The sequence below is a fragment of the Engraulis encrasicolus genome, chromosome 2, assembly GCF_034702125.1.
Source record: "Engraulis encrasicolus isolate BLACKSEA-1 chromosome 2, IST_EnEncr_1.0, whole genome shotgun sequence".
In the NCBI taxonomy this organism is placed as follows: Eukaryota; Metazoa; Chordata; class Actinopteri; order Clupeiformes; family Engraulidae; genus Engraulis; species Engraulis encrasicolus.
In genome coordinates, this window is record NC_085858.1 from 34,067,480 (window position 1) to 34,091,672 (window position 24,193).

The 24,193-nt window shown below is 43.5% G+C and overlaps 2 protein-coding genes across 2 annotated transcripts in view; one reads left to right on the forward strand and one right to left on the reverse strand.

Moving 5' to 3' along the window:
- dnmt1 (DNA (cytosine-5-)-methyltransferase 1) overlaps window positions 1–16,424 on the forward strand; it is a 28,881-nt gene extending 12,457 nt beyond the window's left edge. The window contains exons 20-34 of the mRNA XM_063187288.1: window positions 889–1,022; window positions 1,327–1,506; window positions 3,935–4,159; window positions 4,500–4,692; window positions 5,085–5,175; window positions 5,510–5,650; window positions 7,313–7,595; window positions 8,232–8,373; window positions 9,313–9,479; window positions 10,216–10,393; window positions 11,528–11,723; window positions 13,216–13,379; window positions 14,806–14,922; window positions 15,876–15,966; window positions 16,131–16,424. Coding sequence (XP_063043358.1) covers window positions 889–1,022; window positions 1,327–1,506; window positions 3,935–4,159; window positions 4,500–4,692; window positions 5,085–5,175; window positions 5,510–5,650; window positions 7,313–7,595; window positions 8,232–8,373; window positions 9,313–9,479; window positions 10,216–10,393; window positions 11,528–11,723; window positions 13,216–13,379; window positions 14,806–14,922; window positions 15,876–15,966; window positions 16,131–16,168 — 2,340 coding nt within the window. The 3' untranslated portion in view covers window positions 16,169–16,424. The remainder of the gene's footprint in view (window positions 1–888; window positions 1,023–1,326; window positions 1,507–3,934; window positions 4,160–4,499; window positions 4,693–5,084; window positions 5,176–5,509; window positions 5,651–7,312; window positions 7,596–8,231; window positions 8,374–9,312; window positions 9,480–10,215; window positions 10,394–11,527; window positions 11,724–13,215; window positions 13,380–14,805; window positions 14,923–15,875; window positions 15,967–16,130) is intronic.
- Window positions 16,425–18,394: 1,970 nt separating this feature from the next.
- On the reverse strand, window positions 18,395–23,853 carry eif3g (eukaryotic translation initiation factor 3, subunit G). The gene is made up of 11 exons (XM_063187297.1): window positions 23,736–23,853; window positions 23,598–23,644; window positions 22,987–23,075; window positions 22,686–22,745; window positions 22,487–22,591; window positions 21,978–22,167; window positions 21,658–21,666; window positions 20,528–20,635; window positions 20,083–20,219; window positions 19,310–19,416; window positions 18,395–18,503 (listed from the first exon to the last, which is right to left on the reverse strand). Exons 1-11 carry the CDS (start codon window positions 23,756–23,758, stop codon window positions 18,488–18,490), a joined length of 891 nt encoding a protein of 296 aa, XP_063043367.1. The 5' UTR covers window positions 23,759–23,853; the 3' UTR covers window positions 18,395–18,487.
- Between the last annotated feature and the right edge of the window lie 340 nt (window positions 23,854–24,193).

The window sequence follows — 24,193 nt, forward strand, 5'->3', positions numbered from 1 at the left end:
AATCATGAAGCGGAGGTGTGCAGGGAAAAAGTTGTGCGTTAAGACTTTTGGCAAGGTAATACAAGGTGCCCTGCTTTTTGAAGTCTTTTGAAGGAAAGGTGCACAATTGTTTTTCCACTCATCCCCTCCACTTGCTATGGCTTAAAAAAAGGAATAAAAAAACCTGCACCCCAGAAATAAAATGTGCAGATTTAATTCACTAGTAAGCAAATGCAGCAGTGTTTCCATGGAAACTAGTTGTAAAATTGAGCTTGCATTGCCAGACAGTAATGTGTTTTGCTGAGCCAGGCATGTCTCTGGAAAAAAATGGAATTAAAATAATTCACCCAGTAAGCTGCTCTGGCATCCCTGCTTCAACTCAACCCTCTTGGGGCTGGCTGTCTAGTGAAAAATCCCTTTACCTCTAAAACCGCAAGGCATCAGCAAAAGTGTTTATTGCATTGGAATATAAGCACCTGTGAATCCTGGCTGATGCGTTTGCCGCTCTCAGAGTAGGGGTCGGCGATATGATGATATAAATTGTGAATCGTGATATCGAGTACAAGATCTATACGATTTCTGCACTTTGATACAGATGGTCAACATCCTCACTGCAAGGTGATCGTCTCGAATCTGCCAAAGTGATGTTTGTTTACTTACTTGTGTTGTCTTCACTTTTATTCTCTGTTATTATATTCCAATTGTGCACTTTATGAGAATGTCATCAGTGTGTTCACATTTTATTAACTGCAAATTACAAATTGCAAGCATATCAAAGCTGATTTTTAAAAAAAATTATTTTAGGGACGGAATATCGTGGTAAAAAAAATAAATCGAAATTGCGATTTCATGTTAAAAAAAAATTGTGATATGACATTTTTGCTGGTGCGTTTTGCCGCTCTCTCTCAGGGTGGTGTGGACCAAGAGGACAAGTTTGTTGAGGACGACGGCGTCAGCTTCTTCTACCAGCTGTGGTATGAGCCAGACGTCGCCCGCTTCGAGACGCCTCCCAAGGTGGAGCCGGCAGAAGACTGCAAATACAAGTACGCCGTCCCATTCGTGTTCATTTTTTCCTTAAGCTCTAGCGGGTGCTGCAAATTTACAGCTTTTGGAAAAGGGGGACATGTGAGCTAACGTCTACTGGCTGTTGGCACTTAAAGTTCTGGCTTTGATATTTTCTTGGAGTTAACTTTTGAAACTAAGTGTCAGCAACTTAACATCAACTCATCAATTAATGATGCAAGTAGAAAAACTTGAGACCAGCCAGTGAAAGTGTTGGATTCATTTTATTTATGAATCTCAAGGTTTCAATGAGGTTGCTAAATGGATGTCTGGACTTGTCATCAGGTTCTGTGCCAGCTGCACACGCAGTGCTGAGCGTGAGGAGCGGGAGACCCCTCGTGCCTTCGAACCCCTGCAGGAGCAGGACAGCGACTCCAAGACCTTCTACGCCATGGCCTGCCTGATGGGAGACCAGTTCCGCGTGGGAGACGCCGTCTACCTGCCCCCGGACTCCTTCGACTTCAGGTGAGCACTTAAGCGGCTTTTGGTTCACCTTGTAAAATCTCCCGGCCTGCAAAGTGTTGGTTGAAATGATATTGAAAGTGCTTGTTATGAAAATGATATGTTGTCCATGGCGACCAATATTTGATAGAAGTGTGGATTAGCATATGGTGCCACAATGTTTCAACTCAAAAAAAAAAAAATCATCTGCAGATTTCAGCACCAGTGGTGAGACAAAGTACTAAAAACCAGAAAAGTACAGAACACTTGTCACAAATGCATACCTGCCGACCATTACGCATTTTGTGTAGCAGATACGGATTTTGACATCAAACTACGGTGCTGTCACTTCAAAATACGGGAAAACCCAATAGCAAAGTGTGTTCATGGGCCATACATTGCTCTGTAGACTTGCAACCAGATAGAGCCGTAGATATGGCTCTGCTTGCAATTGTCTCGCGCTGGCCTTTCCATTGGCCAGCAACGTGTGTGGGGGAATATTGACCAATCAGAGCGCTAGTTAGAGGTCTTCATTTGTTGTGCTGCGCTTCTCTCGAGTCGAGGCATGAGCTGCCGATAGAAAGTTAATTTGCTTCGAAATCACACAAGCAGAGAGAATACTCCTATAAGCTCTGACACAAGTGTCCTCCTCCTGTCATCATGTATTATCCAAATTGGTACTGTCGCTGTAGTTTTACAAGTGAGCACCGTCAAAATCACCGTTTCAAAGGTAAATGGGCTTTGAGAAAGGTGACTAGGCCTATGTATGGGAATAGTGAATTGCGTCCAGTTGCTAAATCCGTAAACTTATGAAAATAAATAAAGGCCGAGGTCTGTCGTAATGGTTCACCCAATGTTTCGCCGTATTTGACGGCAATATGTTGTTGCTTGTTTTGATATTGGACCGAAACGACATTACTTCCGAATGAGAAAATGTGTCTCTGACTGCGCTATAAATTGGCAGATTAGCAGCAAACTAAATTCGGTTCCCCTTTGTCGGATCATTTTAACTCAGAACACAACCGTTAGAACTATCGCTTTATTTTCCTAACGGGAGTACATCCGTAACCCATAGAACTAATACAAGTCCGTAACCTACCATGACACCGTATAGGAATACTGTTCCCCGAGTCGTGGCCCATTCTGTGAACAGGTGTAACAGGTCGTGCGTCATACCAATGCATCACTCCACGACTACTATCCGTAATCACGTATGGCAATCTATTAATAAAATCAATTCTCCTATCATCATATATGTGCCGAACAGTGAACAATAGCCAACTCATGGCGGCAGATGAGGGTAGATAGGCCTACTATTATGCAGAGAAGTACAAAAAAGAAGCTTGCATGCCCCTAAGTTACCGTGGAAGTCCCAACAGCAATGGCCATTAGCCCCCGTCCCTCAGTACAGCCACTACATACCGCATTTTGTACTGAATGAATGCAAGTGTGATTTTGATGTTAGCCCCAAGGTAATAATATTCACCTGATATTATCCTAGTTTAGATAACACTTGTCTTTATCTTTTTCTCTACTGCTGATGCTTCTTCACAGTAGGTGACAACATAACCATTTATTAATATTGGGGGAGATGATGTAAGAATCATTACAATTCAACTTTTTGTTCATAAAAATCACTGAAATGCCTCTGTATTATATAATCAAAGTATACATTTTCCTACATGTACCTTCTACAGCCAAGAAAATAATCAGCAAATGCTTCAATTTCATACTCAATTCCAGCTCCCAATTGACCAAATGCTGTGTTTGGCTGGTACATAGAATAACTTAACCACTTACTAGCCAGACTGGTGGTATGTTTGACTAGTAAGATTAACAGCCATGTTGGCTGGTGATCAATAAAGTTAATTTAGGGGCCTGAATTCCAGCACGCTATATCATAGCATTTTATTGGTGTTATGGTGTGAAACAAAAAAAAAACATCTTCCATGAAAGTTTAATAAATTATGGTAGTTCAAAGCACTGTGAAGAGCAAGATAAACTATTTGCCAGATACACGGGATGTTAGATGCAATTTCCTGCATTTTAATGCATTTTAGCCTAAGTAAGGCATTTTTTTCTGGCGGAGGACCCCTATACCCCCTGCCTGAATGAAGTGTCTCATATCTTCCCTGTTGACATTTGGCAACCCTAGGTGTAGGGCAGACTATGCAAAACAAAGTAGCCTCTCAGATGGGCCCGCCGGCGGCCCCGTTGCTTTGCCATGCCAAGTTGTTGCGCCGTGAATTGCCGCGCCGCGATAAGTTACTACTCAAAAAAATTTGTAAAGGTTGGCAGGTATGCAAATGTGACCAAGCCTTTTTCTTGAGCACCGGTGGCTGTCCGTAACGGAAAAGTACTTCTGGATGTTAATCTGATCCCGGTAAACGTTGGCACATTGTCAATTTAGTTATGCGGCTTCTAATCCAAGTGTACGTGTCTCCCCCTGCAGTGTGAAGGCGGCGAGCCCCATGAAGCGTCCTCAGAGGAAGGATGACGTGGACGAGGAGCTGTACCCAGAGTACTACAGGAAGTCCTCCGACTACATCAAGGGCTCCAACCTGGACGCTCCGCAGCCCTACCGCATCGGGCGCATCAAGGAGATCTTCTGCAACAAGCGCAGCAACAACAAGAGCAACACGGCCGAGGTCAAACTGCGCCTCTACAAGCTCTACAGGTGAGCTCGCTTGCTTGCGCAGTTCGTTTTTTTTGTTGCTTTACTTGGTCCCTCTGACTAAAAGTTTTTGTCCAGGGGACATCTACACAGAGTGAGAAACCTTAAGAATCCTATGGGCACATTAATGGAAACTAAGACTATGGCTCTTTGACTAGGGTAACAACTGATGCTCTTTACACCATAGTCCCAGAATGGAAAGAGCAAAGTGGGGCTCTGTAGTTACTCCAGAGTCACTATTGGGCAACTCTACTTCCCATACAGAAGCGTAAGACAATGAAAATTGCAATGAAAAAAACCCCGCGTCCATTGAAGTGATATTTTCTTCCCTTGCCCCCTCCAGGCCAGAGAACACCCACAAGGGCCAGAAGGGAGGCTACCACACGGACATCAACCAGCTGTATTGGAGCGACGAGGAGGTGACTGTGGAGATGTCGGAGGTGATGGGCCGCTGCCGGGTGGAGTACGGGGAGGACCTGGTGGAGAGCCTGCAGGACTACTGCACTGGGGGACCAGACCGCTTCTACTTCATGGAGGTACGGGGGCCTCTTAAAATTCCTTATAATATAATTCATTCATTATAATTAATTAATTCATTACTCGATTAACAAGGAATTTTCACAATTCCACCTCTGACCTGTCATGCTTGTACTTCTTGGAGGTGGGGGGAAAAATCTCCCGAAAGTCTGCAGAATTAGCATTTTGGTACAGTTTCTCTTTAGCAATTTGTTACATACTTAGGTGCCACTTGACGTCCGGCCAACACATTGCCCAATAATTACCAATACAAACACTTGATGAAATGAAATTGAAGTTATTGATATGGCTATGGTGTTGGGATTGCCAACGTTTAGGTGCCACGAGATGGATGCCACATGAACATAGATGTGCGTCAGTGGTTTATGTATGCATTGCTCTTCCCGTTTAGGCGTACAATGCAAGGACCAAGAGCTTTGAGGATCCACCCAACCATGCTCGCTCTGTGGTCAACAAGGGCAAGGGGAAAGGCAAAGGGAAAGGTATGTGGTCATTCCTTTGAAATGCATTCCATTGAAGCCCTGAGTCAGTCCATCAAATTTGCTTACTCAAATAACATACTTTTATTTGAATAAATACATTCATGTGCAGAGAGGACTAAAATGATCAATCATTTAGATCATTGTTGATTTTTAATTTGAGGCGAATTCTATTACCTGTACTGGCCATGAAATAGCCACAGTTGCATATTTGGCCATACATGTAAACAAACAAACCTCTGCACATGCAGGGTGTTTGCATTGTGAAATGCAAAATGGACTTAATATGTATGAATCCAGATGTTGTGTATGATGACGACATGGTGTTCTCCTTCAGGGAAGGGCAAAGGGAAGGCTGCAGCGTCCACCCAGGACAATGTGGAGGCGGAGTCGGCTCAGGAGCAGAGGGTCCCCAAGCTGCGCACGCTGGACGTCTTCTCAGGCTGCGGAGGCCTCTCAGAGGGATTCCATCAAGCTGGTGAGGAAACGCCCCCTCGCCTCTCTACCCATCCATATTAATTATTCACACATGCCGTACACACTTGTTAGGTGTAGCCTTACTATTCATTTACTGTACATTATCTGCTGTCAGTCGAAGTTACTGTAATGGCATGTCTGTGATCTAACCCCACTTTCCAAAGTAAAATGAGGTCAGCAGACCTACAAGTGCATGGCATGATCACTGTACATTACCATTAAAGTGATATTGTCCCATTTTTGGAAACAAGCTCATATTTAGGGGTGGGCGATATGGCCAAAAATGTATACCTCGGTATAATTTTAGTCACGGTATATATCACGGTATATATCACGGTATTGTACATTTGTTTAAAATTGAAGCGTTGCAAAATGACAAAAAAAAACCCATTTTTTTTTTAACCTTTGCATTTGATTTTTGGAAATGACACAATGTCCTTTCATATATGTGTGAATTCTTGCCATTACATTTTTTAAAAACAAGCAAAAACTAGCCTATGTAAAATGCATTTTGCAATGCAATGCAATGCTACCCAATAGAACACTGTCAATTTCACCAAGTGTCGAAGGGGTTAAACTACGGTAGAGGGGGAAAGGGGAGGGGTGTCAAACTGAACACATTGAGAGTAAATACAACTGAACGTGGATTGTATTACTACGTCGTTCATTGCACCTTTTTTCTATTTCTGGAGTTGTTTATGGTAATTTTGAAATGTGTGCTTGCATCTGTGATTATGCCAAGCATAATGGTTTAAGCTGTCATTGTTAAATTTAAGAAAAACGAACTTTCACATGAGGCAGTTAGCAATGCATTGCAGAACTAATGCATTTGAATGGCAATGGCAGCTTTCACTGCACCAGCGGTTAGCGTGCTAACGTTAGCGAAATCGCTAATGCCACATTTTAAACAGTGAACAGTCATTTTAGTTGCTAACACCCAGTCAGATATCATGAATGATATTATCTCAACTGGAAACAGTAACATACAGCTGTTACGGCTGGCGCAATGTGTTAAATGTAAGGCAACCAATGTTAGCACATTAAGCACATTTATTTTGTCAGACACCAGTATAGACATGAATGACTTGGGCTGTTAGCTAGTTAGCTTGCATTTCGTGCCCAGTAAATTGTGGAGTCCAGAATCGAAATGTGTTGCCATCACATACCATTTCAAACAATAGTTCACTACACTAACCATACATTTTACACTTTAAGCTTATTCAAAGGAAATGATTGTGCCGTTTCTCTACAACCACATTGCTACAACTTGAGGCAGTCAGTCGGGTGGATGTTCAAAACGTTATACTGCCATCTGCAGGATGCAATGCGCTATATCACGGTAGAACGGTATGGCCAAAATCCATACCTTGGTGGAAAAAATACCTTTTACGATAGTATACCGTCCATACCGCCCACCCCTACTCATATTAAACCTCCCCATCAGTTAATGACTGAGTTTGATCTTTCTCCTGTACTTTCAATCGTTTTGAGTACGGCTGTACAAATTTTACCTCAAAGCTAGCCGTTAACATGGAGTCCTATGAGAACAGTTAGCCGCCAGCTGGTCTCATTGGACTCAATATTAGCTGCTAGACAGGGACAGTATCACTTTCATATCTGGAGAGAGGACTGACCAGAACACTAACTTCTCTCTGTCCAACAGGCATCTCTGAGACTCTGTGGGCCATCGAGATGTGGGACCCGGCAGCGCAGGCCTTCCGCCTCAACAACCCCGGCACCACGGTGTTCACGGAGGACTGCAACGTGCTGCTCAAGCTGGTGATGGCCGGCGAGAAGACCAACTCCCTGGGCCAGAAGCTGCCCCAGAAGGGCGACGTGGAGATGCTGTGCGGAGGCCCCCCCTGCCAAGGCTTCAGCGGCATGAACCGCTTCAACTCCCGCACCTACTCCAAGTTCAAGAACTCCCTGGTGGTGTCCTACCTCAGGTGAGCAGGCTGGCTTTTATTTCATGTGGAATCAAAGTTTGATCTTGCGCCTAAACCACCCTGTAGCAAAGAGGGGTATAGTTGCCCCGCCGGGACTCAAACTCCAGCCTTCTGGGTAGTAAGCTGACTCTTTGGGGCTCTGACCACTACACCAGACTTGTTGGCGTGACGGTCTGTGATTGGGGAAAGGTCTTTTAAAGTGGTAGTTCGCTATTTTAGACATTAAGCCCTGTTTGTGTGACTTCTGGGGTAAAGTAGAGATGTTCTCATTTCAAAATTGTGATGAGAACATCTCTACTTCACCCCAGAAGTCACACAAACAGGGCTTAATGTCTAAAATAGCAAACTACCACTTTAATACTCATGAGGAAAGTCAGAACACACCCACAGTCCTAGTGATGGTCACTCCATCACACCCCAACCACCCTGTCTTGCTACTCAAGAAAGGCAGAAGCATTGGTTTCACTGGTCACAAATTGAGAAGCCCAGTAATCCAGCCATACCATAAACTCCAAACTAGCTCCATCTCAAACCAAAAGGTTAAACTCTAATTTAGTGGTACAGGTTGGAAAATGTTGATTTATCGTGTACTTTTTAGGCTACACTAACACAATCTGTTCTTGTTCCCTCCGGCAGTTACTGTGACTACTACCGGCCCAAGTTCTTCCTGCTTGAGAACGTGAGGAACTTTGTGTCATTCAAGCGCTCCATGGTCCTCAAGCTCACCCTGCGCTGCCTGGTCAGGATGGGGTACCAGTGCACCTTCGGAGTGCTGCAGGCAAGTGGCCCTCCTACTTGGCAGTTCTGTCTCTCAATTGTTCAACTACTTGACTGTAGCACAACTCGTCCACAACTTGCAGTACAACTAATGTGCAGTTTGAACTACTGGTCTAGGGTACGTTTCTCGTAAGTGTAGTTCAGGGTTCCCACGGGTCATGGAATTTCTGGAATATCATGGAATTTCATACAAGTTTTTCCAGTCATGGAATGTCATTGAATTTTCTTAACAGTTGTGTAAAACCAAACACTTTTTTGTTTGGTGTACTACTGTACATTGTTTCTTACTGGTTATACTACAACACTTCATCAGAGTCAGTTTGGTTTTACGCTGTCATGTGCAACATTCTAGAATGCAATGAGCCCACTGAAGTCTGGCGATGGCTCGATGTCTGCTTTCGGAATGAAGATAATCGTCTAATCCACTAAAAAAAAACCTTTCAACGTCATTTCTTTTTACGGAAGTCGTCATGGAAATTCAGATTTTTCTGTCTGGAAAGTCATGGAAAATCATGGAAATTTTATATCTGAATTACAGTGGGAACCCTGGTAGTTGTTAGCTACTTTGTTGTTTGCAATTCAATTTCCCAATTGGCAACCACTGAAGTTGCTTACTGGCTAACGTAGTAAGCAACTTTGGTTTCGAGAAATGCTCTCCTGCATTGCACTAAAAAAAAACTTGTACTAGTGTTCAGGGTCTGACATTTGAGGAAATCCCCAAAAATAATGAAGGACTTTCCTATAAATGGTACAATATCGCTTTAATGGAATGAGCTCGTTTTGCACTACCAGACTCGGAAAACATTTAACTCCAGGGTAGATGTAAAATCTGCTTATTTCCAGAAATGGAACAGTATCACTAAGATTAATTGCTGTTCTGTCCTGTCTGCCTAATTAATTTTGGAATGACTAACGCATGTGTTATGTGCTCCACCTGCAGGCTGGCCAGTACGGCGTGGCCCAGACGCGGCGCAGGGCCATCATCCTGGCAGCAGCCCCTGGAGAGAAGCTGCCGCGCTACCCAGAGCCCCTGCACGTCTTCGCACCCCGCGCCTGCTCACTCAACGTGGTCGTGGACGACAGGAAATACGTCTCAAACGTCACCAGGTAAGATCAGACTTGATCAACTTTTTGTCTATTTACAACCTACTTTGGTTATGCTTTGCTTCTGGAGAGAAGGGGGCACGTTAAGAAGACAGAAAGTGGTCATGACCCTTTTCATGCTACAGTGCACAGAGCTGTGGTAGTAGGGCCATCATTACATTTGTCAATTTTCCATAATGGAATGTGACGGGGTTCCCACGGGTCATGGAATTTCTGGAATATCATGGAATTTCATAAATGTGTTTTCAGTCATGGCATGCAAAATTGTAAAATTCCATGACTTTCCATCATGGGATTTTCTTAACTGTTGTGTAAAAGCAAAAACTTTTTTTGTTTGGTGTATAACATTGTTTTTCTGGTTATACTACAACGCTTCGCCAGAGACAGTTAAGATTTGCGCTATAATGTGCAACATTTTAGAACGCAATGAGCCCACTGAAGTCTGGCGGTGGACCGGTGTCGACTCTAGGGGTTAAGATAATTTTCAGATTTCACACTGTTAAGTTTAACCTCATTTCTTTTTACCGAAATGGTCATGGAAATTCTGTTTTTTTGGGTCTGGAAAGTCATGGAAAATCATGGAATTTTAGAGTGGGAACCCTGATGTGAAGCAGAAACTGTAAATTCATCCATGATATAGCACTGCGAGCTTTACTGATTTTTTTCGTTTTATTCAACATGGATACAAATAAGTGGAATAGTGACTAAAAGTGCCACCCTGTCCCTGTCTTGTCCCCAGGGGTAACGGCGGTATCTACCGAACCATCACGGTGAGGGACACCATGTCAGACCTGCCAGAGATCCGCAACGGGGCCGCTGCTCTGGAGATCTCCTACAACGGGGAGCCCCAGTCCTGGTTCCAGAGGCACATCAGGGGCTCCCAGTACCAGCCCATCCTCAGGGACCACATATGCAAGGTGAGGTGGGGGAATGGCTCTTGGCATGTGGGGGTCCATTTGCAAGGCAGGGGCAAAGTTTCTATTTGTCTGCTAATTTGGTCTTGCAGATTATCCCTGTATTATCTATACTCTAGCACTCAGATCATACAGGAATAATCTGCTAGACCAAAACATCTTGGAAAAGCCTGGATGGTGAGTGTATTTGAGTGCTAGTGTACATATGGGTAGATGGAAAACATCTTGGAAAAGCCTGGGTGGTGAGTATATCCATTTTTGGACAAAACTGAGTTACTGTTGCAACATGTCACCACTAGATGGGGCTAAAGATGCGTGTGGTGAGAGGGTTTGTGTTGCATCTCACCCTTAGGTGACCTAGGAACCGTTAGTGTTGTGACTAAAACCGTAAATTCCCGGATGTGGTTTGAAATGGTTTGCACACCACACATGACGTTTGTCATGGTAACAGAATGTTAGCCTTTTCTTAGAAGCAGCTTCTGCTATGAAGTGCTGCTGTACCTCACCCCTGGGTTTGGGTTAGATGACTCTGCTCACCACAACCTTTTGCTGTTTCACATCTCGTCCTCAAGAGGCAACAACAAAGTTAAAGGAAATGGTCAACCCAGATGGCTTAAGTCATCTGCAGGGTTTTAAAAAGTAGTAAATGATGGCCAGTTAAAGTAGTACATTTTTCAATGCCCTGTTCTGCTTTTGCTAATTTGTGTTATCTGCGTGCAGGTGTATCTCCTCAAAATTACTCAACTTAGGTCCTACTTGCTGCATAAAAATAAATTCACCCGAGTAATGGTAAATGGTGTAGCTTGGAGTAATTCAAGCCCAGTGTTGACGTTCAGTTCTAATTGTCTGGTTACATTGTAAGGAAATCTGTCATTGTGTTTTGGAAAGATATTGCCTTAAGTTTTTTTTTTTTTTTTTTTTTTTGCCCTTTTATGGTGGCAAACTCAATTTAGAATTGCTGTATGCACCCTGATCTGTGACTAGTTTTGTACTTGTTAGCATTAATCACTATTTTACGATTACAGTATCTGGTATATTTCCATACCCATTCTAGTGCTTTCAAAACTTTGTGCAGGCAGACATCCATTTCTTGCATGTGTTGATTCCTGTATGTTTGTGAATGTGTCTCCATAATAGGACATGAGTGCGCTGGTGGCGGCCCGCATGCGGCACATCCCGCTGGCGCCGGGCTCCGATTGGAGGGACCTGCCCAACATGGAGGTGCGGCTGAAGGACGGCACCAACACCAAGAAGCTGCGCTACACGCACCCCGACAAGAAGAACGGCCGCAGCAGCACCGGGGCACTACGCGGCGTCTGCACCTGCGCTGGAGGTAGGAACTGCAGGGGAGGAGGAGGTAGTGGAGTAAGAGAGCTAGATGGGCACTGTAGGGGAGATGGAGACAGGAGGGCTGGAGGAAGGAACTGTAGGGGGGATGAAGGTAGGAATAGCAAGAAGAGGTGGTGGAGGAGGGCTAGAGGCGAGGACAGCTGGAGGTAGGCACTGTGGAGGGGGCTGGAGGTAGGAACTGCAGGTGAGATGGAGATGGAGGAGGAGAGAAGGGCTAGAGGTACGCACGGTAGAGGGTGATGGATGCAGGCACTGTAGAGGGGGCTGAAGGCAGGCACTGTAGGGGTAGGACCGGTAAGGGGAGGTGGAGGAGAGGAGGGCTGGAGGGTAGACACTGGGTTGGTGGAAAAGGGTTGGAGGTAGGCACTGTAGAGAGGTCTAGAGGTAGGAACTGTTGGGTAGGTGTTGGAGGTAGGCACTGTAGAGGGAGCTGGAGGAAGGAACTGTAAGATCAGGTGGCGACCTGTATTTACACAGAGGCTATGGTTCTAAGGAGTCATCTGCTGCTCCTTCAAGTCATTGATTCTGGAAGAAACACCTTACAGTCAGTCTCGTCCCTAGCGTGAGAATGTCACTACTTGCGTGATTCACCGCTTGCATGAAACACTTAGATAAGTGAAGCACTTACTGATAAGTTTAACCAAGATGAGTATCGGGTATTTGCGTGCGCACGAATGGTAAATGAAGGAAGTTATGCAAGCAATCAAACTCAACAATCAACATGTGGAACAGTTTAATCTAAATGGGTGCGAAGATGTTTCAACAAGGAACTGCTCAAAAACATTACTGTCCCTTTTAAATTTAACATCAGTCACAAGCTAAATGTTGAACCACGCTTCACCTCACACTAAGCTTACGCCTAAGGTGTTAATTTGCAGAAGGTGTGACTTTCCCACACTTGTCTTTGTCACACCTGGCTATGCTGCATGGTTGCATAAAAGTGGCATGCAACATGGTCTTCTGGTACACATTTCACTGTTTGGTGGACAACCCCAATTAATTTTATACTAAATGGTTTGGGCCAAATTAGGGCTATGTTTGTGGAGCAGTGTTGGGGGCCATTTCACTCCAGAATTTGGTCTGAGCATTCATCTTTCTTGCCACATGTATTTTTACCCGATAAAGTCCTTTTAACATCTGTGCTTCTTGAGCCACATGTATTACCCGATACAGCCCTTCTAACATCTGCATCTTATCTCACATCTGTGGGCCCGTCTCTCTGCCTCAGTAAGAAAGCAGTGTGCTGACCCTACCGTGGCCCATATGATGGGGCGTGTCTGCTGTGTGGCCGGCCTGGGTCCTTTGCTGACCCCTTCCTGTCACTCTCCCTCCACCCGTTTCCTGTAATTACCTTCACGGTCCTGTCAAATAAAGGCATAAAAAGCCCAAAACAATATAAAAAAAGAAAGCCGTGTGCCATGTTTGTATACTTCATGCATGCCTTCTATTTAACATATGCGCTTCTGTCTCCGTAGGAAAGTCGTGTGACCCAGCCGACAGACAGTTCAACACGCTGATCCCCTGGTGCCTGCCCCACACGGGCAACCGCCACAACCACTGGGCCGGCCTGTACGGAAGACTGGAGTGGGACGGCTTCTTCAGCACCACCGTCACCAACCCAGAGCCTATGGGCAAGCAGGTATGTCTCGAACACACTCGTACTAAGTAAAAGCCTGGGGGGTATACTATGAAGCTGGTTCAGTAGTAAACCAGGTTAAGTTAAGTTGTGGTAAGCGGTAAATCATCTGATATAAATGATGCCTGCAGGTGCATATATTAGCAGGCTTACCACTTCCTAAGCATTAATAAGCCTGGTTTATCCAGGGTGGCCGCGGGTCCTTAAAAAGTCTTAAAAAGTCTTAAATTTCATTTTCGCCAAATAAGGCCTTGAAAAGTCTTATTTTGTCTTAAATTTTCAACCCAAATGTCTTAAATTTGTGTAGCTTAATTTAGGGAGGAATAATTATGTCAGCCATTTGATGAACTTTGCGACGGAAAATAATTATGTCAGCCATGTGATGAACTTTGCGATGGAAATCGGGAGTTGTAGCCATGTAGTGTAATTTAGAACGCATTATTGAATTTTATTTAGTGTAAAGTTTCATTGTGTATAGTTTTGTGTTTTCAAACGGCTACATTAATGTAAATAACCAATTGGTTTTTGTGCTTCATTTGAACCTGTGTATGATCTTGCGAGTGGTCCTAATTTCATTTGGAAAATGGTATTGAAAAGTCTTAAAATGTCTTAATTTTGACTTGCTAAAACCTGTAAACGCTGCGAGTTGGTCTTAATTTTATTTGGAAAATGGTATTGAAAAGTCTTAAAATGTCTTAATTTTGACTTGGTCAAACTTGTAGACACCCTGATTATCACTTAACCACGTTCTTGGTATACCCCCTCCCAGATGCTGTTGTAATAGAAACTAGTCACCCTGCTTTTTTTCCCCCCCTCATCCTTTCCTGATTCATATGGCTTTGTCATGCAAGGGTCAACGACACGTCATTGATGATCGAAGTTATAGTCTTAGTAAAGCACGATTAATCATCTCATTTGCCTTTGCATTTGGGAAGTGACTCTGCGCTGGGGTGGCCTAGGGAGACACCAAGGCTAGATGCTACAAGCAACAGGAAACTGCAGAAGGAACTAGTTTGGCATCATCACAAAAATTAAATTGCCAAGCTTTTAATAGTGTCAGAGCCTCTGGCCAAACCAAATTTCATCTAGGAATGCAGATAATCCCATACCAAAAAATATATATTTTTCCAGTTGTCCCATCTCTTAGCAATGGCCAGGATGCTGTTTTTTTTCTGTGTGCAATCGAAACAATTTCTTTTATGGAAGCAGTTGACGATCTATTCTTGAGTGCACAGTCGTAATCAATGGTGGCCAGTTGTGACAACCAAAACAGGTTACACTTCCTTGCACAACGGTGATTGGAATGAGGAACTTTCTGTGAAAGTGCACTGCTGCAGTGGGTTTGTTTATCTTTCAAAAGCTGTTAATTTGTGTGCATGTGCTTTTGCAAACCAGTTTTATTGATTTTGTGCCTCTTCCCGCCACTCAGGGTCGAGTCCTGCATCCGGAGCAGCATCGCGTGGTGAGCGTGAGGGAGTGTGCCCGCTCGCAGGGATTCCCAGACACATACCGCTTCTTTGGAAACGTCCTGGATAAACACAGACAGGTAGGGCCCTCAAGGCACCTTTAAAAGGAGTTAAAACTACTGTAGGGAGGGAGCTACTGTACTGGGGTGCATTTCTCAAGAGATGTTAACAACAAATACCGAAGTTGTAACAAGCTTTCAATGCATTTTCCCATTGGCAAAGTAGCTAATAGTGGTGTGGATTGGCACTGCCCTCACGATCCGATTAGATCATGATTCGGGAGGTTTCGATGCGATCCGATTCAATTCTACAATGCATTGCATTTCTACTGAAAGCAAAGCAAATGTTCATCAGTCATGATGAGGCAATACAAAAGCATTGCAAGACTGATACTGGGCAACAATTTATTTGCTGTTTTCTGTATCAGTCTGTGTCTGACCACTTGCAGCAATTTTTTTAAGTTTCAATTACTTCCGTGGATATTTCGTTAGCAAATGAATGTTAAATTAAATAAAAGTACTTCATCGATTCTGGAACTTGCCGCATTGAATTGTGTCGTCCATGCCCCGCATTGGATTGGATCGCAGAATCGATCATTGTTGACTGTAGTAAGCAACTTTGATTTCGAGAAATCCACCCCTGTACTGTAGGGCTGCTACTGCCTAATAACTCTCTGGACAAGCAGATGGGTAAAGCCCTGAAGGGGGTCAAATCTACTGCCCAACAACTCTTATTGCCAGTGGCTTGAATGGCCTGGGTATTGATGGCCACACATGGTTCACTGTTCAGAAAGTAGTCTTTGCTGAACTACCAAAAACATACAGGACTGATGAAACAGATTGCTATGGGAACCCAGCTACTGAATGTTAGACGGTAAACTAGTGTCGGCATACATCACACCCAAAGGTGCTAGAGTGTGAAGGGTCCTTAGCTCTGAAATGCATTGCAGTACTTCCTGTGTAAATGCTGTACTGTAATGCATTTCAGTTTTCTACATGCCTGCCTGACTTCCATTTCAATCTGTGTTGTGCAGGTTGGAAACGCTGTGCCTCCCCCACTGTCCAAAGCCATCGGTCTGGAGATCAAGAAATGCGTCCAGGAACGGGTGAAGGAGAACGGAACAGGTGAGAATCTAACATCTCTAGTCATGATTTTTGAAATAAGGGAAAAACTGGACCTCCTTGTTCAATTTAAAATTTAAAATGTCATTCAGCTATATTTAAGGATTTTTCTTCAATTACTTCAGTTTTACTTGACCTTATTCCATTTCTTCTTTCTGTCCCCCCAGAACCTGTAAAACAGGAGAAAATGGAGACCTCCGAATGAAGCCTTCTGTGCTTCGGTCGCACCAATTGAATTGTACTATAATCAAATAGCCTGGAGCCTCTGCCTCAGGCTCTGCTGCTTATCCGTGCAGTGTGTCATCGCCACACATTTTTAATGTTTCTTTTTTTCTAAATGTGATTTTAAAATCGATGTATTTACAAATGTCCACTCCATGCCAGAGTAATGAACATGTAGTTATGTTTTTGTATGTTGGAAATATTTCAATTAAAAGCTCTTATTAAATGTTTTAACCGAAGATGAGCGTGTTCGTGAGACTTCTTGGTTTCCTGCAGTGGTTAGATTGAGGTTAAATTGTGGATGTGAAAGTGGATTTTTTTTTTTTGCCTCTGTGGAGACTTCAATACAGGTTCTGAACCATTAAGAAAATGGGTTTATAAGGGGCCGCTGTGGCGCAGTGCGCTAAGCCCCCCACATTTGGGCTTGCATGCCCATGGGGACCCCGGTTTGAGTCCGGCCGGGGTCATTTCCCGATCCCGCCCCGTCTAGGTCTTATATTCTAGGTCTTAAACACTATTAGTCAAGTTTAATTTTTTCAGTGGGGCACAGACTAATGTTCAGAGATGCAATGGATCATAATGGTTTTTCACCAATGGGAATATTTATTAATCTTAGTTTTGGTGTACATCAGTTGAGTTGAACTGTGTATCTATTTAGGCTTTTTCTACCAAACTGCTGCGGCGGCCCCCCAGGGGTCCCTGCTCCCATTTTGAAAATCACTATAGGCTACTTTTTTTTTTTTTTTTTAAACCTGCAGATGGTCATCCTAAACCGCCCAGTCTGGTGTCCTTATTTATAGATAAACTGGTACAAAAGGTATAGGTGAACCTTTAGATATTTGAACAGGACACCGAGAAGTGAATCAAGAAATAAAATTTCCGGTGTTGAGAGAAATGAGAACTCTCTTGTCAAAGTTAACGTGTGACATGCCACAAAGCGTTGCATGCAGGGGTGTAGCAGCAAATTTTGGGCCCTACGTACATTTGGCTCAAATGGACCCCCCCCCCCTCCGCCATATATCTACATAAATCTCGCTGTGTGGGCCCCCTATATAACCCCCCTGATTGCATGTTCCTTACACAACCTTACACCAGCCATATCGAGGAAGAAACATACCTATCATCCTCTGGATAGCACCACTGGGTCTAAGTTCATCCCCTGCATTGCTTGAGGAACAAAATGTTTGTTTATGGAAAACTAGAGCAAGTTTTTTTGCATCCACTAATATAAACAGGTTCACAAATGTTCTAGTTGGTTCTTGGACTATTTTAGGGTCAACTCTAACCACTGCCAAGCGTGCAACTTCCTCATAGAAGGCTCCAGTTCTTTCACTTCAGTGTTGCAGTGCAGGGTCATGCCACCACCACAATGCTTCCTGCTCATGGGTTTTGGACTGTCGGATAAGCCGCTGTTCTTGACTTGGGGGAAGTGCCTGTAAAGCCCCTTATCTTTTTGGTAGGTACGGAGGTATGCTGCAACAGCACTGGTCTGGGTGTTGAAGTTAGTGAAGCACTGCACCAGCTTCCTACAACTGAAGTTTAGTTCCTTTTTTTTTTATTTCCCAAATTTATGCTGCCCATTTACACATTTTTTATTTTTCATGAATATTTTCCATCACCGTCTAAGCACCAGTATGCATTATCACAAGGAAAGGCCCTTCAAGTGTTAATGCATTACCAGTCAGACTACAAAACCATACTTTGGTCAGACGAGGCCAAAATTAAATCTTCATGAAATTAATGAAAGCCCCTATTATTTCGGTAAGTACAAATTACACACTGGGCCTTTAAAGAAACCTGAGGATAAAGCAGGTTACTATTACAGGCTTCAATCCACGATTAGTCTTACAGTTACATCAGTCCAAGTGAGGATTCATTTTTCAATACTGACAGTGTTACACTTAGAATAGTATATCTGTCTAGATCATAACCCTTGCAATGCACGAAACCCTCATATTTCTAGATTTAAAAGTTATTTTTCTTATGGATGCACCAAATATGCTGAATGTCAATAACTTGGCCCTGCCGTGGCCTAATGGTAGGGCACTGGGTTACTACGCCGGTGGCCCGGGTTCAATTCCAGCCCGGGTCATTTGCCAGTCCTTCCACGTCTCTCTCTCCCCATTAGCTTCCTGTCCCTCTCTCACAATCCAATCATAAATAAAGGCATACAAATCCCTAAACAAAGGAATGTCAATGACACACCACATTTATTTCAATTCCTTTATTAAAGATTTGCTGGGAAGACCGCTGAACTTGTCCTCCTGGAATATTCTCTGATACGCTCTCACACCTCTCCCACTCAGTTGTTTGAAGGCCTGCAAAAAAGGCAAAATTAATTTAGCACAGCCTACAAGACCCCCTCACATCCACACCTGTACCATCACAGTTAAGTGTGCTAAGATATGCACACCATTATGCAGGGTACACGAGTCACAAAAACTTAACAGTGCAGTCAAGATATCAGCAAAAAAAAGTGTGACGTGCATGCACAATGCAATAGACATGGTGTGAATTCACACTTCTAGTGTGTCTTTCCAAACAGCTTCTGCACCGCTGACACAATGCAGTGTGCCCAAGTGCAAACTGAAGACTCAGATGCTTAATTACTTTTCCTTGCTTATGAGAAGCCTGTAGCAGATTTTAAGAAAATATAGCCCACATGTTTCTCCACTGTAGCAGATAAGAACTGTCACGGTTGCACACACATATTGCACTGCATTCTGCTGACAGTGTAACAAGTGTTGACAACAGGAGCGACTTAAGTAGTAAAATTGCCGGAAGTAATGATTCTGAATAGAGACAAGCCACAAAAGCAAACTTTGAATAGAATTAATTAAAGAGCGACAACAAAATGTTTAACGTGATGAGCTACAAGCTATGAGGCATTTCAACTTTAAAATACTGATAATCAATCAGAATAAGGCAATGACTGAATATCCAGTAGATGGGCAAGCACAATCAAATATTAGAATCTCTCAAGCCATGAGTTACTTGAGTCACAAAAGCAACTAGAATTATTTCGCAGCTGTAATTTCCGAGCAACTAAAGCGATTTTGCAGCTTAAAATCGCTTCTGGTGTGACCATGTGGCGGGAAGTCCAGCAGAGGAAATGCTAACTCACTTAGCCCATTCAACGTTGAGGATGAGATGGTCGTAGCCGAATCCAGACACCCCAGCGATGGCCCTGGCTGCATCCTCGCGGCGATGGAAACTGATAAAAGCAAAACCCTGCAGACAAGGAGGAGGTTGGAGGATGCGTCAGCATGGATGTAGAATTAAAGAATACCTTTAACGGTCACTAGACAAAGGAACAATGTCCACTATATATGTACTATACGAATGTACAATGTAACTGGAAAAGTACCATATAATTTCAAATACAGATTACATAGCATACTACATAGGTGTGGCAGCAACAACCCTCGCACACATAAGGGATATGAAAATGTAATATAATAGATATTCAGATATTCTATAAATTTGACCCTCTGTTTGGGCCTTTCATTTAGGCCTAAATGAAGCATTGGTGAGAACCCCAAACATTCAAATCAATTCAATGCGCACACCAGGGCTTTTTGTATGAGGGTTTTGAATGCTTTGTTTGTGTTAGTATGTTTGTGTAGGGGTCTACAGATAAAAAGTAGGAACTTCGTCCATTCTGGCATATTTTTATGTATTTTTTAAATACCAAATGTTCATAAATATCCATGGTCCCCATCAAATGCGTTCCATTTCATTTCGAACTAAAAACACAGCTGCTTTTGCCTAGTTACCACCAGACCTAATCACAAGTGTCTTTCAAATAGGAACGATTGTGTAGAACTAAAGGCAGTATGGGAGTTCCCAGGCTACAGGTGTGCAGGGTGTCAGTGTGGAAGCCTGTAAGCTGCTCACTTTGGACTGGCCAGTGTTCTTGTCCTTGGCCAGGTAGATCCTGGAGATGGAGCCGAAGGGCCTGAACAACTCCTGAAGGTCAGTCTCCCTCGTGTCCTCAGACAGGTTGGTCACACGGATGGTGGCATTGTCATCAGCTGTGGAGCGAGAGAGAGAGAGAAAGAATGAGAGAGAAAAAGAGGTTTTCAAGGTCATCATTACTCTTGGTACTATATCCACTTGAATATTACTTTTATTTCAAAAAGTTATGCAAGTCCAAGAATTATGCCACATTCATTCACATTACTTCTGCAAATGCACCCATTTACCAAAAGACTTGTTTGCGTTTACAGTTCATTCATCATTTTTTTGTCCACGCCATCCCTGCTATTAGACACAAGCGAGTTCAGAATGTGTGTGTGTGTGTGTGTGTGTGTGTGGGTGCGTTGGGGGCGGCAGCTCTCACCTCTGCGGTTGGGCTGCATGGACTCTCCTCTGCGCGTGCCGCCGTCCCTCAGGCTGGGGGGCACGTACTTGCCAGTCTTGCTAGCGGGCTGCTGAGCGGGCTCGGGCTCTGGACAGACACACGCACACACACACACACACCAGGGGAATGAGCCATTAGTTCAACATTTTAGTTAGTCGCAATCTTATATACCATTACAATCAATTTATTTAGCATTTTGTTAATCGAAGCCTTTTGTCAATTACCTCACAAAATAGTCTCTCTGCATAATTTGCAAATACACACAGTCTTAGACACCTTGCTAGCAAAAATGTATATTAAGTGCACACATTCCTTTCAACTTCAGCATACTGAATTGCATGTCTAAAGGTGGGTGCGGATGGTGCTGCAGATGATTCAATCATCCTTAGCCTTCTCCACGGGAAAGAAACAGATCATGGTCCCATCTTAGAAGATTGTATTGCCTGGTGCGGCAGTTCTCACCTTCACCTGAAACAAAAACAAAAACACATGGTTGTTGACTTCAGGCATAACTCCCTCGCAGCTCTGACCTGACCACTACTCTCAAGGGACAGGCTGTGGAGGTGGTAGACCCTGATAAGTACCTGGGCAGTTGGACTGATGAATTTAAATTTAACATCAACTCAACTCAGAACACATTTGTAAAAAAGACAACGTCTGTATAGTCTACGCAAGTGGGCCAAATTCAATGTGGACAAAACCATGATGACACTATTTTATACAGTAGGTCCTACAATACACAGCACGCAGAACTGGTCAAAAACAGGCATGGTTTTACACAGGAAATCTACTAAAGGAGGTCATAGTGCACCACGATGGCTGACCAGACAGACCTCCAACACCACACACATGTATTTTTAGTAGGTCATTAAGTTATATTCATGGTATGTTCTAATTTCATGTAGAGACAACACAGACAGACAGTGAGTGGGCAAAATAAAAAGATGGGGTGGGATTCTAAACTAACCAGGAATCGGTCACACCTGAGTAACCAAACCTTTACAATGGGCACCTGAGCCACATCCCCCCTCCCACAACACGGCTTTTCCACACCAAGTCCCATGGCTATTGCTGAGGATGCTCCATGCCATTACACAGCCTTTCCACACCCATGGAACCTGTCAAACTAGTCCCTCCATTCCTGTCCTGTTGCTTACGGACTCTTGCCTCTGTGGAGAAAACTATTAAGTTTCCCCACTGTCACCTAGACAGAACAACTTTTGCAGGGCCTTTCCCCATTCAACATCCCTATTGGAAATCAGAGGATGACCTTTAAATTGTGCTTTTTGCGATATATTGACTACTACTTTGACTACAAGCCTAAATGACGTTGAGCCTTGCATCACAAGGCCACAAGGCAACAGGAGAGGAAAGGAGGGACTATAGTCTGAAAGGCGCCCCAAGTCACTAAGGCTGGAGGATGCCTTACCTGCAGCCTTCTCCTTCTCCCCCGTGGACAGGCCCAGCTGTTCAGCCAGCTCCTTCTGCATGGGCCCCAGCGTGTCCTTGTACGGACAGCGGGTGGTCCAATGGTCGCCCTTGCAGATTCGGCACGACACAATCTTCTGGCCCTTCAACTTGTTCATGGGGTCCTCATCCTGGTCTGCGGCATGCAGGTCCTGCACGGCACACAATTTACAAGAAACGTGTTAGCATTTTAGTGGTGTGTAGCAGTGCACATCCCAGGTTAAGGAGATGGGCAAATGCTGATTCAAATATTACAGTCAAGTGAAAGGATCTCAAGTGTGAAGACTCCTTGTCTGTATGATTAGCCATAGACTATAGTTCATATTGCTAAACAAATTAAACGACTTGCCACAAAATAACAGGTATTAAGCTCAAAATATCAGACATCCTGTTAAAGTTAGCGAGCTACAGCACAGAGATTTTAGCAAAAGCGTACAGCATCACTGTGCTGTTTACTGGGCTTTTCCATACCTCTTTGTTCGAGACGAAGGTCATGAAAACATCATCACTGACTGTAGTTGTGGCGACATTAGGTCCAGGGGCATCAAACTCTGAGTTGCCAAACTTCTTCCAATTCTGTAAAAAGCCAGAATCAGTACTACTGATAATCACCGGTCATCGTTGACGTATGCAATAATAATGGATTTTGCAGCTTCAAGGGAAAACTTACCTTTCTCCTTGCTACAGCTTTGGAAGCCTTTCTGGTCTCAATCTTGAACGTGCGCACAATCTAGAATACATAAAATATCATCAATAGTGATTGTAAATGATTAGTGTGATAGATAGTGTAAATCATTCAGTTCACTTGCATTACACAATGTTCGCAAAAAGCATAACACCTAAACATACATCACTTGCATGCAGTTAACTTTGCCATTATTATAATAAACTGTAAAATTCTATTACTGTTTGCAGTCAGAATAAGGAAGATGACCACATGTGCGATAGAAAAGATTGTTATGACTCATTACCTTGAACTTTTTTCCATCTTCATCAATTTTATATTCTGTGATAGTTTTTATGTTTCCTTTGATGGTCTCTTTTGGTGATGGAAGAGTGCCTGTGAAAAGCAACACCCTTTCGTGACGCTTTGTTACATTACAAAGTACAGACACGTTCAGCTACTCATGTCAACTCAAAGCGCACTAACAGTTCTCAAAAATGACAACAAGCAAACATATATTCTTACATAATAATCAGAGTTCTGCCACCACAGCGCCTTTCTTGACGTTTCTTTGGGACTGACAAAGCCATTAGCCAGCTAGCAAGAAGGCTCAAATCATCACATGCAAATCTAGCTTAGGGCTAGCTTGCCAGCTATCCAGATGTCACTTGCTCCAACTAACAATTTTTTTGAACTCACATTCTCTTATTAACACAGTATCGTCGTGAATGATATACCCGTTTGCAGCAATGAGGATTTCACATATATTACATTTAATCAGGGTTTAAAAGTGAGGGACACGTGGATGGTAGGGGTGGCTTTGGCTAACGGTAATGACGAACACTACACACTTTCTAGCTAGTGTTAGCTGCCCAGCTGATGAAAGCTAGCAAGCTAACGTTAGCACAAGGATCATACCTTCGTCTCCTTCCTCCTCTACCTGGTCAGCCCAGCTTGGCTTCGAACTGTGAAGAATAAGAATTTGTTAGAAAGGGTTGCTGTCTGAAATTATCCACAACTAAATGTTCCCTGCTGTAATTAACAAGTTTTACTCACTCGTCAAATTCTATCGAAGGCATCTTGGGCGCTCGTTTTGGGTGAAGACCGGCGTAAAGCACCAACGCGGGGGAAGAGGAGGTTGGGCTGTGCTCTAACAGCGACTCCAATGGACTGGCGGGGGATCGCCATCCCTTTCTACACAGAAACAGTAAACAATTACCACTGCAAATAATATGGATCAATTAGTATTCAGCTTTAAAGGGACACTGCAGAAAATGGTCAAAAAAGATACTGCAACTATGCTGCTCATTGAAACTGGGCTGTCTATTGCCAAATTAATATTTACATGAAAGTTTACTAAGTAATAAACAAATCTTTTCTAGTATGGTCCAAGTACAGTCATTTTTGCAGCTAAAAATGGCTATTTTTGAAAATTCAAAATGGCGGACCATGGAGAAGATCCCCTTTTCATGTATGAAAGGTGCAATTTTTCCAGTCATAATGAATACTTTGAT

Coding starts and splice junctions, on each gene's coding strand:
- eif3g (XM_063187297.1), bottom strand. CDS start 23,758: ATGCCTTCGATAGAATTTGACGA. Junction 23,076..23,597: donor AGAGGAGGAAGGAGACGAAG/GTATGATCCTTG, acceptor TGCTTTTCACAG/GCACTCTTCCATCACCAAAA. Junction 22,168..22,486: donor CCTTCGTCTCGAACAAAGAG/GTATGGAAAAGC, acceptor TGTGCCGTGCAG/GACCTGCATGCCGCAGACCA.